General features: G+C 37.6%; 1 protein-coding gene across 2 annotated transcripts in view; it reads right to left on the reverse strand.

Moving 5' to 3' along the window:
• LOC121873157 overlaps nucleotides 1–13708 on the reverse strand; it is a 95717-nt gene that overhangs the window by 22390 nt on the left and 59619 nt on the right. For both annotated transcript variants that reach the window (XM_042376484.1, XM_042376483.1), the window contains exon 6: nucleotides 7341–7487. In XM_042376484.1, coding sequence (XP_042232418.1) covers nucleotides 7341–7487 — 147 coding nt within the window. The remainder of the gene's footprint in view (nucleotides 1–7340; nucleotides 7488–13708) is intronic.

Raw genomic sequence — 13708 nt, forward strand, 5'->3', positions numbered from 1 at the left:
AGTAAATGCAGACTATACTGTATCTTATTTATTGGTATTACTGTATTTTTATTTGTTCTTCACATTTACTGGTACTGTATATATTGTTTTAAGAAAACTATGGATACAGGGGGAATATAGACACAAAAGTTCTTTCCTAAATACTCCCTGCTAAAATGGGGAGGGGGGGGATGCATCTTATATGGCCGTGTGTCTACTATGCCATAAAATATGGTATAATATAAAACTATAAAATAAGAAAAATGAAGAGCATAAGTGTACTGTATGTGTGTGTGTGTGGGAGGTGAACGTATGTGAAGGCAGTGAGCTGTACTGCGAGGCAGACTCACCCGCCTCCCTCCCTCTCATGTGACGTCAAGGCAGGCACACACACACAAAAGTCTCAGTCAGCTGATTGACTGCCTGGCTGAACTGTAACATCACTTAGATGATGGTTTGAGAATGGAAAGAGCTTTTTTTTTAACATGAAATATGTGCTATTGTATTTTATGATAGGTATCAATTTTATTGTTTATCGCAGTAATTTTTGTTTAAAAAGCGGTTATAGTGCTACAGGTGTCAGTTGTTTTCAGATTGTTGAATTAAATTAGAATTTTAAAGTTGGGACACCTGAAAGATTCAGATAGGTGGAATTCGGATAAAATGAATTGCACTCTAAATTAAATAATGTCTATGAATTGGATTTACCGCAATAGTGGAGATGTTCTGCATACAGTGGCTGGACTGACATGAATAGGGGAGGTTGTTGGGTGCTAATGGGTTAGTACCACAGGAACAAAATGTTACTAGGGAGTGCTGAATATTAATTCTGGTGCCCTAGATACTCTGTGGTGCAATGTATAGTACAGTGGTCCCTCGATTAACGAATGGTTCGGTTAACGAAATTTCGGTTAACGAATTACCTTCCATAAGAATCTTCAATTCGGTTAACTAACAAAAATTTGATTAACGAAATCCTTACGAACATCATGTTTTGTTGTGAGCATCAGCTGATGGGCTAGTCTGCCAACTCAGTAATTCAGTTTCCAGTGGAGTAAATATCAAGAAAATTGTGCTCTATAATATTTGTTCATTTTTTATATTAAAATTATTGGTCATTCTAAAATTTAGCCATCCAAGCTCTGTCAACAAAGTTTTTCAACTATTATTTTTGGCTCATATATGTAACTTTATTCATTTATTGAAACTCATTTACATGTATACACTGTCCTAAGGGCAAAGCTGTACTGTACATGTTATCAAAATAATGTACAAAATGAATACTAAAATTTTAGTCGAGTGCAAACTGTAGCATGTTTACATTCAAATTAATCAATATCTTATAAGAATTCCAGCAATGTAAATTATATTCTCCCCGGTCACTTCTATGAAATTTTATAAGCAAAAAACAAAAACTCAATCTAAAGGATATAAATAAACAAATAAATACTTCACTAGACCTTTGGCGCTAACTGTCAAACATGTCACTGTCACCCCTCCCTCCCTCCCTCCCCCCCCACACTCCTTCCCATCCCAGCAAGACTTTGGTGGTTATAGGCTTACAGTTTTTATCTTATATAATATCTCAGAATAAAGTTAGGAGAATATGATTTGCATTGCTGGAATCCTTGCAAGACAGTGAATAACTTGAATATAAACGTCATATATTTTGCACAAGAGATAAAAATTTTAGTACATTAGTGTACAGTACGGTAGTACATTTTATAATGTAAAGTTTTTCAACTGTATTTTTGGGTAGATTTACATAAATTTCTTCATTTATTTTCATTCCTTTACATGCACACACCATACTAAAAGAAACGTAAAAGAAATAAATGACCTGAGTGCAAACCTGTAGTGTACATGTACTAAACGATAACAGTACTAAAATTGTTATGTCTAGTGCAAATTATAGCGTCTTTCTATTCAAATTATTCACTATCTTACAAGAATCCCAGCAATGTAAATTATATTCTCCCAGGTCATTTCATTGACATTTTATAAGAGAGAAGCTCAGTCACTTAAGGACTGATAAATAAACACACATTAGACCTTGGGCGCCAACTGTCAAACGCATCACCTCACCTCCCCCACTCTCCCTCCCTCGCTCTCCTCCATCTGCCCAGCCAGGGTGTTAGGCTTACAGTTTTTATCTTATATAATATCTCAGACTAAAGTTAGGAGAATATAATTTGCATTGCTGGAATCCTTGCAAGACAGCGAATAATTTGAATATAAACGTCATATATTTTGCACAAGAGACAAAAATTAATCACCTGTATCACATTACAGTAGTGATTTAAGAGTAAGAGTGTACAGTGGTCCCCCGATTTACGCGGTCAATTGAACTCGCGGAATAACGCGTAAAACAAGAAACGCGTAAATGGAATAACAGAACATATGGGATTAATTGAAATAGAGACTGGGCCGACTCCCAAACTCCACTTTTTCAGACACAATAGCTACGTTGTAGTAAAAATAACATCTTAATTTTATGATGGTATGCACACACAATTAATAATTAAGAGAAATATCAATAATATTAGGTTTTTTAACACTTACATTAGTAGAAAAGATGGCTGGGCACACGGGGATGGGGGGTTGGTTCCGAGGCAGAGGGCAGATTATTGGCCCTCACCTGTATCACTTGTATCAATTGTATCACTATCCACCACAGAGGCTTGCAGGGCCTCTTTGTCAAACCCCTCAAAGTCCATATAAGTCCATATCCTCACTATCATTATCACTGACTTGGGCCGGCTGTGGTGGGTGGAGGGTGAAGAACTAGGTAATGTTTTGATGACTGGGCGACCTTGTGCGCACCCTGACCGCGCCACTTCTCGCGTAAATGAGTAAATTCACCGCGTAAATCGGGCATCCCGGTTCTGGCAAGGTACCGCGTAAATGACCAAACGCGTAAACAAGAACCGTTTTTGGCTTTACTTTGTATGTACTTTTCTGTGAGTTGGAATCAATTACCCAATATCCCATTGAAATAATGGATTCGGTTAACGGACGACTCTGTGGAACGAATTGTGTTCGTTAACCGAGGGACCACTGTACTGTACTGTACTTTATTCCTAAAATATTGGGGTGTTACAGCACCTTCCCTTCCCACGTCCATGTACTAAGTGGAGTGAGCCAGCCAGCACACACCCGACCACAACAATAACAAACACCAGACTGACTAAGCGTGGAGCGCAGGGCAGCGAGTGTTATCCACGTGGCCAAATATGCCGAGATTTTCCCAGATAATTTTATATAACTCGGCATTTCCCCGAGTTATTGTATAATAAATTCCGAGACCATAGGCATGCCGAATTAGGGTTTACTGTAAAATTAGGGCCAATAATTACCAAAATTCTATTTTTTTGCCCTAGATCCTTAATCAGCATGTAAAAGAGTACAGTACAGCTATTGAGATTTTGAACAAAATCATAATATTTGAGATTATGGTTGATATTTTGGCAAAAAATAACTTTTTCTCTCAGAATTGGAAATAAAATGTTTAACTATTTTTGTACACCCATAACAACACAAAAACACCAAAGATTTCCATGAAAAGCCCACAGGTAATGAGCAATAAAATGATACTATGGTTGTAAATAAGAAGCAAAAACAAGAGTACCTTATGGCCAAAACTCACCATCAGATGACAATACTGTACAGGGGAGCCCCTCAAGTTCGCGGATTTTTATTTTGCAGTCCTCTATTATTCGCGGATGTACCCAAGAATGTCACCGAGTAGTTTTAAAATTGCCGGCATTTCTGCGGCTGGGACAGAGAGCCATTCGTTCTAGAGACAGTAAGGCGCAGGCGAAAGTATGGGTGGATCAATGGTTGAGGGCAGGAGGGAGGAGGGGGATGAGTTGACCAGCCGGCGGGGAGATTACTGACCCAGACATCGTTATCAGTCATACAGAAGAAGTTTAAATTTTTAGCTTATAAAATGTCAATGAAATGACTTGGGAGAATATAATTTACATTGCTGGAATTCTTGTAAGATAATGATTAATTTGAATATAAACATGATATAGTTTGCACTAGACATAAAAATTTTAGTAATCATTTAGTACATTTGAGTACAGTACAGGTTTGCCCTTTGGAAAATTATTTCTTTTACTTTTCTCACAATATATATTTAGGATGTTGTGAGCATGTAAATGAGTAAAACTACATGAAGTTACTATATCTGGCCAAAACTACGAGTTGAGAAACTTGTACTTAAATGTACTTAAAGGACTAAAATTTTTATCTCGTGGAAAATATATGATGTATATATTCAAATTATTCGCTGTCTAGCAAGGGCTCCAACAACGTAAGTTATATTCTGCTGAGACACAACTGACGCCTCACACCTGCATGGGTCAAGCTTTGGCCCCGTCAGGTAATGTTGGTGTCACTCTGGGTATGTCACATTTTTAATAAATTTGTTTCTGATTATTTGTGAGAGTATTTTCCCATTATTATTTATTGGTGAAGACAAACACACACACACACACACACACACACACACACATATATACAATACAGGTATAAGAAATAATTGTCCTAAGGGCAAGCACACAAAGGGAATACAGTCATGAGCCGGTTAACGTCCTAGATACGTTCTTGGAAACGTGACGTTAACCGAAATGGACATTGTCCGATCATCACATAAACTTTTTATTTATACTTATGTGTATGTGGAATACTATATACGTACATATTCACTTTTACTGTTAAATCACTACTGTAATGTGATACAGGTGATTAATTTTTATCTCTTGTGCAAAATACATGACATTTATATTAAAATTATTCACTGTTTTACAAGGATTCCAGCAACGCCGAGCAGATGGGGGAAAGGGTGGGAGCGAGCGAGGGGGCGTGGGGGGAGGGGAGGTAGTACGTTTGACAGTTGGCACAGGCCCAGGTCTAACGTGTGTATGTTTATCAGTTCTTAGGTGACTAAGCTTCTCTCTTATTAAAAGCCAGTAAAATGACCTGGGTGAATATAATTAACATAGCTGGGATTCTTGTAACATACTGATTAATTTGAATATAAACATGCTATAATTTGCACTAGACAAAACAATTTTAGTACCGTAATCAAATTAGTAAATGTGCACTCCAGCTTTGCACTAACGTCATTTATTTCTATTACGTTTCTTTTAGTATGGTGTGTGGATGTAAATGGATGAAAATAAATGAAGAAATCTATGTAAATCTACCCAAAAATACAGTTGAAAAACTTTTTTATAAAATGTACTACAGTACTGTACACTAATGTACAACAATTTTTATCTCTTGAGCAAAATATATGACGTTTATATTCAAATTATTGTCTGTCTTGCAAGGATTCCAGCAATGCAAATTATATTCTCCTAACTTTAGTCTGAGATATTATATAAGATAAAAACTGTAAGCCTAAAAGCCTGGCTGGGTGGGGGGGGGGACTGACGGCTCCGCCACCCAGCGAGGGGTTGGTGGGGTGGGGGGGTTGAGGTGATAAGTTTGAGGCGAAGGTCTCTGTGTGTTTATTTAACAGTCCTACTAAGCTTCTCTCATTTTAAAATGCCAGTGATATAACCTAGGAGAATATAATTAACATAGCTGGGATTCTTGTAACATACTGATTTATTTGAATATAAACATGTTGTAATTCGCACTAGACATAACAATTTTAGTACCGTAATCAGCTTTGCACTAATTTATTTTGTTTCTTTTAGTACGGTGTGTGCATGTAAATGGATGAAAATAAATGAAGAAATTTATGTAAATCTACCCAAAAATACAGTTGAAAAACTTTTTATAAAATGTACTACAATATTGTACACTAATGTACTACACTTTTTTATATCTTGAGCAAAATATATGATGCTTATATTGAAATTAATCTCTGTCTTGCAAGGATTTCAGCAATGCAAATTATATTATCCTAACTTTAGTCTGAGATATTATATAAAATAAACATAAAGAAATCACCAATCTTTTATCTTGAACACAGGGTGGAGAGAAGACGGCGGGGGAAGGGGGGGGAAAGGTGAGGTGACAGAATGTCTGGCATTTGTTTGTTTATTTATTTGAGATAAGATTTGACAGTTGGCGCTGAAGGCCTGCCTGCGTGTTTATTTATCATTACTTAAGAGTGACTAAGCTCTTCTCATAATTTTCCACCCAAACGACCTGAGTGAATATAACTTACATTGGAGGGATTCTTGTAAGATAGTAATTTATTTGAATGCTTTTTTTTCAATTTAAATTTAATTGTTTACTCCTTGATAGAGGAAGCGGGATCCTAGTGCTGTCACTTGGTACCCCTGTACCATAACACCAAAAGCAACTGGCCAGTGTGACAAGCATATACAGTACAGTACAGTCATCCCTTGGTTATCGCGCCTAATTGGGACCCCGCCGATAACAAAAGTACAGAGCCTATGGGATTTATTCTAATTGGTTCATTTACCCAAGACCCAACCCCAAGTTTCCCATTTTATGATCATTTAGACCCACTAAATATATATATAATGTTATGGTAAATATCATAAACACTCATAGGCATGGCTAGGTTTATTACAAAGTGATGAAAAGGGTACGCTTAATTCTGTAGTCCACAAAACATGTAGCTATGCTTTTTTTATTTGGTCCCCCATCATACGAGTCCGTTTTCTCTCACATCAGGACGCCTGAGTCCTCCGTTTTCTCTCTTAATCTTAGAGTGCACCAAAAACGTTACTATTTTTAGTAATGCCACAGAATTTGAAATTGCAACCCCAATTGCAACTGGGGTTGCAATTGTTGAGGCAACTAGATATGTCTGATTACAGCAAATGTGTTATTGTCAATTTGTAGGTGAAAGATTTTATCCTCAATAGATGTAGGTTAACATTTCACCTGTAGGCAAATGCTTAAAAAAAGCCTAAGTAAGGAAGCATATTCCTTTAACAAATAATATCTGACCAGTATGGGGAGAATCATCATGTCTCCGTCAGGGGGTCGTGGAGTGGTGGTCCAGCAGGCGTCACGTTTTTTTGGGGGGCACGGACGTATATGCGATCGGACGTTGTTCGGTCGAACGTTAACCAGCGCATGACTGTACTGAATACTGTACATTTCTTTGTACACAAGTAAAAATGTAACCCCCCCCCCCACCGGATCAGCAATTGTTATTCGAGGATTCGAGGATTTGCGGCCATTTTGAGAACCTAACCCCTGTACTGGAAATGTTATCCAAACTTACAATTTTTTAAATGTTTGTCTCTGAAATACGTAATTCGGCAGATATTTTTCATTCTTGCAATGCCCACAAGCCAACAATTCACACCGGCCATCACATTCCAAGGGTAATAATGATAAAAGACAAGACATTTGTACCATACCTTGAGCAGTGTAGAGCACACCACCACTGACAGTGTACTTCATGCGGGTCACCCGGCCAGGGTTTACTTTTTGGATCTCCCACTTCCATGGCCGCTCTCCAACACACCAACACACCAGCCCTTCGCCTGTGCTGGCCATCATCACACCTGGAATACAATAGGAAAATACAGATTTAATGGTTAATCAGATTATTTGTGCAAGATGTACACAACCACTAAGTTCCACAGAAAATAAAAGTTGGCCATTTATCCGACACAACCTGTACCTGTAATACAATACTGTATATGTTAATCTACTAATCTTCTAAAATGATTGCCCCATATATTTAAATCTTTCTTGGAAAACTATATAGCGTAAAATAATTTCCTGAAATAATGATCCTACTGTCCAACAGTTGTGTAGAAAGAGAGATGGATGGAGAGAGGCAGAAAAAATCTGGTTTACAGTAACATGGAAATGTTTATTGTTGCTTGGTTTAAAACAGTTAATGTAGTTTAGGTCTGGCTGTAAAAGTTCTTTTCCATGACCACACTCTCCAACATAACTTGGAGGTCCTTCCCATTACCTTTTTTTTTTTTTATGGGTATTAGCCCACCTGGGCACAGGTTATTTTAATGTCCCACATCAAGGCCGGGGAGGGGAGGGGGGGGCAAAAATATAATAAATTAATAATACAGTGATATCTCTGTTAGCCGGAACAATTGGTGCAGAGCACTTCCGGGAATGAGAGATTTCCGGGTAACGAGACGACTCTCTCAGAGCAGGAAAAAAACCTCATCCCCGGAACTTTCCGGGTAACGAAAACAAATTTCTCGGAAGTTCCAGAAATTACCCAATACATCTTCTCTCAAACTCGGAAAAAAATCCCTCATCCCCGGAACTTTCCGGTAACGAAAACGTGTTCTCGGAAGTTCCAGAAATTACCCATTACATCATATCTCGAGCCCGGAACAAAATTCCTCATCCCCGGAATTTTCCGGGTAAATGAAAAATTTTCTCGGAATTTCCAGAAGATGCGCCTGATTTTCATTTCTCAAATCCAGAAAAAAAATTCCAATCCCCGGAATTTTCTGGAATTTTATGGGTATCAGGAAAATTTTCTGTGAATTTTGTGGGAAATGTGCCCCTCGGAAAATCGCTCCCAAAGCCGTAATTTTCCGGAAAATTACAGCTTTGGGAACGATTTTCCGAGAAAATTTCAATTCTGGCTATCAGAGAGTTTCGGGTTTGAGGGATTCCGGCTAACGGAGATGATGATAATAAAAATAATAAAATTAATAAAAATAAATATACAGTATATAAATAACAATAATAATAACAGAAAATAATAATATTGTACAGTACTAATAAAAAATAAAAAAAAATAAAAATAATAATAATAATAATAATAATAATAATAATAATAATAATAATAATAATAATAATAATAATAATAAAGAGTCCTAAATAAATAAAAAAAAATTACAAAATATCAAAGTGAGAAACAATATATGTATGTTGTGTTGTTAAAGTAAGAGAAACAATTGAGACCCTGCAATTGTGTGTAAATGAGGCAGAAAGTCAGATCAGCAACATGGGACTTGGTCACAATTTTTGTTATGCCATATGGCAGCAGTGTCCACCATTAGACAACACATTATGCTTCCAATATCTTCACAGGCGGTAGTACCTCCCTGTATGATGGCTGCCTACTACCTACCACCAGTATAGAAAGAATGAACTGCCCTTATTCTTTCTATACTGTATGAATACAGTAGAACGTCGATTTAAAGCGATTCAATTGAAGATTATTGATTTAAAGCAACACCCACAATTAAGGACAATGTTTAAATTTAAAGCGTATCTTTCCTATTTTGCGCGAGTCAATCTGGCACATCATATTATAAAATTCGCGCCTAATGTTTCTCTGGGCATGCTACACTGTCCTAAGGGCAAAGCTGTACTGTACATGTACTCAAAATAATGAATGATTACTAAAATTTTTGTCTAGTGCAAACTATGGCATGATTATATTCAAATTAATCACTATCTTATAAGAATTCCAGCAATGTAAATTATATTCTCCCCGTTCACTTCAGTGACATTTTATAAACAACAAAGCAATCTAAAGGACATAAATAAACAAATAAATACTTCACTAGACCTTCGGCCCCAACTGTCAAACACGTCACTGTCACCTCCCTTCCCCCATCCAGGGTTGGGTGGTTATAGGCTTACAGTTTTTATCTTATATAATATCATAGACTAAAGTTAGGAGAATATAATTTGCATTGCTAGAATCCTTGCAAGACAGCGAATACAGTCAACCCTCACTTTACGCGGTCCCACATTCCGCGTTTCCACGTTTACGCGGTGCCCTGCCAGAACCCGGGATGCTCACATTCCACGGTGTGTGCACCCCTTTACGCGGGTGAAGTATAATTTTTTTATTTAGCTCATAAAATTCATACAAATTATCCGGCCAGAATATAATTTACATTGCTGGAATTCTTACAATTTGATGATCATTTTGAATATAAGCATCATAGATTTTGCATTAGACATACAAATTTTAGATCTAATGCAAGTATTTTGTTTACTCAAAGCAAATATGTTATCTTTTGTGCAAAATATATGACATTTATATTCAAAATATTCCTGGTCTTACAAGGAACCCAGCAATGTCAATTATATTATCCTAACTTTAGTCTGAGGTATTATTTATTACTAAAAGTTAAAATCTAGTTTTTTCACCTAACATTTCTCTGGTAGGGAGGGAAGGTGGGGGGTGGGGGAGGGGGTTGGGACGGACCGACCATCTGGTGCGGTTGGAAGAGGGGGGAAGGCAAGGTGGGGTACTTTGATTGACAGATAGTGTTGTGAAGAATATTTTTTTTTTTTATTAACTGAAGATATTTGTTTTAGCTCATAAAATTCATACAAATTACCCGGCCAGAATATAATTTACATTGCTGGAATTCTTACAATTTGATGATCATTTTGAATATAAACATCATAGATTTTGCATTAGACATACAAATTTTAGATCCAATGTAAGTATTTTGTTTACTCTGAGTAAATATGTTATCTTTTGCGCAAAATATATGACATCTATATTCAAAATATTCCTGGTCTTACAAGGAATCCAGCAATGTCAATTATATTATCCTAACTTTAGTCTGAGGTATTATTTATTACTATACCTTAAAATCTAGTGGTTTTCCCCCAAAAATTTCTCAGAGAGGGAGCCAGCGAGTGCAGTGTGAGAAGAGGGGGAGGGAGTCGAGTCCATTATTTGAATGGACATTAACTCTGCGACTGTATTTCTCTATTTCTCTTAAGTATTAATTGTGTGCATGTACCATCATAAAATTAAGATGTTATTTTTACTAGAACATAGGTATTGTGTCGGAAAAAGTGGAGTTTGGGGGTCAGCCGGTCTCTATTTCAATTAATCCCATATGTTATGTTGTTCACTTTACGCGTTTCTCACTTTCTGCGGTACCCTGTGGGTTGAATTAACCGCGTAAAGTGAGGGTTGACTGTAATTTGAATATAAACGTAATATATTTTGCATAAAAGATAAAAATTTTAGCCCTTTGTAATAAAATTAGTTAGAACTAAAATTTGTATGTCTAATGCGAACTATAGCTTGTTTGTATTCAAACCAATCACTATCTTATAAGAATTCCAGCAATTTTAATCATATTCTCCCAGGTCAGTTTAGTGACATTTTATATGAGAAAACTTAAAGTCACTCTTAAAGACAGATAAATAAATAAGCACTAGACCTTGGCATCAACTGTCAAACATATCACCACACCTCTCCCCCAACTTCCCATCAGCTGATCGCTAGTAAACAGACCATTTCACGTCCCATAATTTTAGCTGTGTTGATTTTTTGAGTGTTTGTTTTAACATAATACTACAAAAAAACAATGTTTTGTTTATTCTAGGAGATGGGCTGAGGTGCATCTGGGTAGACTCGCAGTCTTTTTAGTATTTTGTGTTTCTCTCAAGTACCAAACTAAATTATTCCATTGAAACAACACTTCGATTTAGTGCAAATTCGGTTTAAAGCGACCTCTCTTGGAACACATCTCGTGTTATATCAACGTTCTACTGTAGTAGGTAGTCATATATTGCAAGGGATCTAGTATTCCTGAAAACCCTTGTAATGTGCCAAATTGTGATATGTTAAACTTATTTTTCTATACAGAATGACATAATAAGGAGGGATGCATTCCTGCCTGGAAATTTTTGGGGTACCATATTTTACAGCACATAAGATGCACAGCCATATAAGATACACCCCCATTTCAGCAGGAAGTATTAAGGAAAAAAAAATTGGTGAATTTTCCTCCTGTAGCCACAGTTTTCTTAAAATAGTATACTGTACAGTATAGAGTATAAGTAAATGTGAGGAATAAATAAAAATAATATCAATAAATAAGTTACAACAAAAAATACGGTATTGCCAAACCAGTAAATAAAAGCCAAATAAAAGTTTAGCACAATCGCCATTTGCATACACCCCTTGCTTCACCATAGCAACGCAGACCAGCAGGAACTCTTACCTCTGCCTACTCCCTAGCAACACAACCCCCTCCCACACTCTGCGCCCTTTTCCTGCTCCCTCACTGAGCCAGCTAACTCGGGTACAGAGCAATGTATATTCCCTTTTATGTTTGCCCTTAGGACAATTATTTTTTTTACCTGTAGTATTGTATATCTGTGTGTGTGTGTGTGTGTAGACACACACAAAACATACAAATGAATAATAATGGGAAAGTCCTCTCACAAATAATTTATCAGAAACAAGGCAACAAAATGTATTAAAAAATGTGAGTCTCTACCCTCAAGTCAAGTTCATGCTTTGTTATTAAAGTTATAACAAAGCACTGAGTTGACCTGAGGGTAGACTCTCATATTCTTAATACATTTTGTTGTGTTTCTTATTATTTGTGAGAGAACTTTTCCATTATAATTTATTTGTATGTGTTTTGCATGTGTGTGTGTGTGTGTGTGTGTCAATATATATACACACACACACACACATATATTGCAGGAGTCGTAGACCCTCAGCAATTTGGCAACATGAAAACTTCCTCCACCACTCACTGTCTTGTCAGCTTTCTCGATTACATATACCGCCATCTCGAGAAACGAAAAACGTCTGTAGCTGTCGCCTTCATTGATTTCACTAAAGCGTTCGACCTAGTCGACCACAATATAATCATCAACAAAGCAATTGACCTCGGGCTTCAGAGAAGTCTTATACCATGGCTTACAGACTTCCTCAGTGACCGACGCCAAGCTGTACGCTTCCGAGGGGCTGTCTCCACCTTTCAGTCACTCACCTGTGGCGTCCCCCAAGGCACCAAGATGGGACCACTCTGCTTCCTTATGCTCATCAATGATGCCCTAAGAGAAACCCCTGCTCGCTGGAAATATGTCGACGACTCCACCATTGGGATCGGCGTCAACAATTCTGCTCCCAACTATACCGCCCTTCAGGATTTATTGAACAGTCTCCAAAACTGGGCCACCAACAACCATGTCACCATCAACCATACCAAGACCATGGTTATGCACATCAACCTCTCCTCCGACATTGTCCCACCTCCTTCCATTACTCTAGGTCCGAACACACTCCAGGTTGTAGATTCCACGAAGCTCCTCGGCGTCAACATAGACAACAAACTAAATTGGAAACCACACGTCAGTGAAGTTGTCAAATCCTCCAGTTTCCGTCTCCACCTCCTCCGCCGACTCAAGTCCCTCGGAGTTCCTGCACACGAGCTCCTCAGTGTTTACACAACATTCATACTTCCCAAGCTCACCTATGCCTCCCCACCTGGTCTTCCTCCTAAATGCCACACAAACACCTAAAAAAGTGCAAAAGAGGGCATGCAAGATTATTCTCTCCTTCCTACTCCACATATCAAGAAGCGCTCAACACACTGACCCTTTCGACTCTCACTGACCATCACCACGACCTCATCTGCAAATTTGGTAAGAAGCTTCTACACCATCCTCGACACCGGCCCTACTACCACCTGAGATCCCTAGTCCCAGAATTGCTGTTCGACACCACAACCGCATCCAGCCCATACGTGCACGAACTGATCGCTATAAGAACAGCCCAGTCCCAACCATTGTAAAAATTATCAATAACTTGTAATAAATCAGTGTATTCACTCCCAGTAAACACTACTCCTTGCACTGTCACTATGTTGAAATGAACTGTAGTTTGAGCTTTTCCCCATCTAGTTATTATATATCTTATTTGTGTCACTTATGTTACTTTTATATTATTTGTAATTCGTAACCCATTCCCCAAATATGTAACTGTATATTTTCAGCCTTCTGGCTGCCAAGCTCTTTC

The sequence above is a fragment of the Homarus americanus genome, unplaced genomic scaffold (genome assembly GCF_018991925.1).
Source record: "Homarus americanus isolate GMGI-L3 unplaced genomic scaffold, GMGI_Hamer_2.0 scaffold32929, whole genome shotgun sequence".
NCBI classification, from domain to species: Eukaryota; Metazoa; Arthropoda; class Malacostraca; order Decapoda; family Nephropidae; genus Homarus; species Homarus americanus.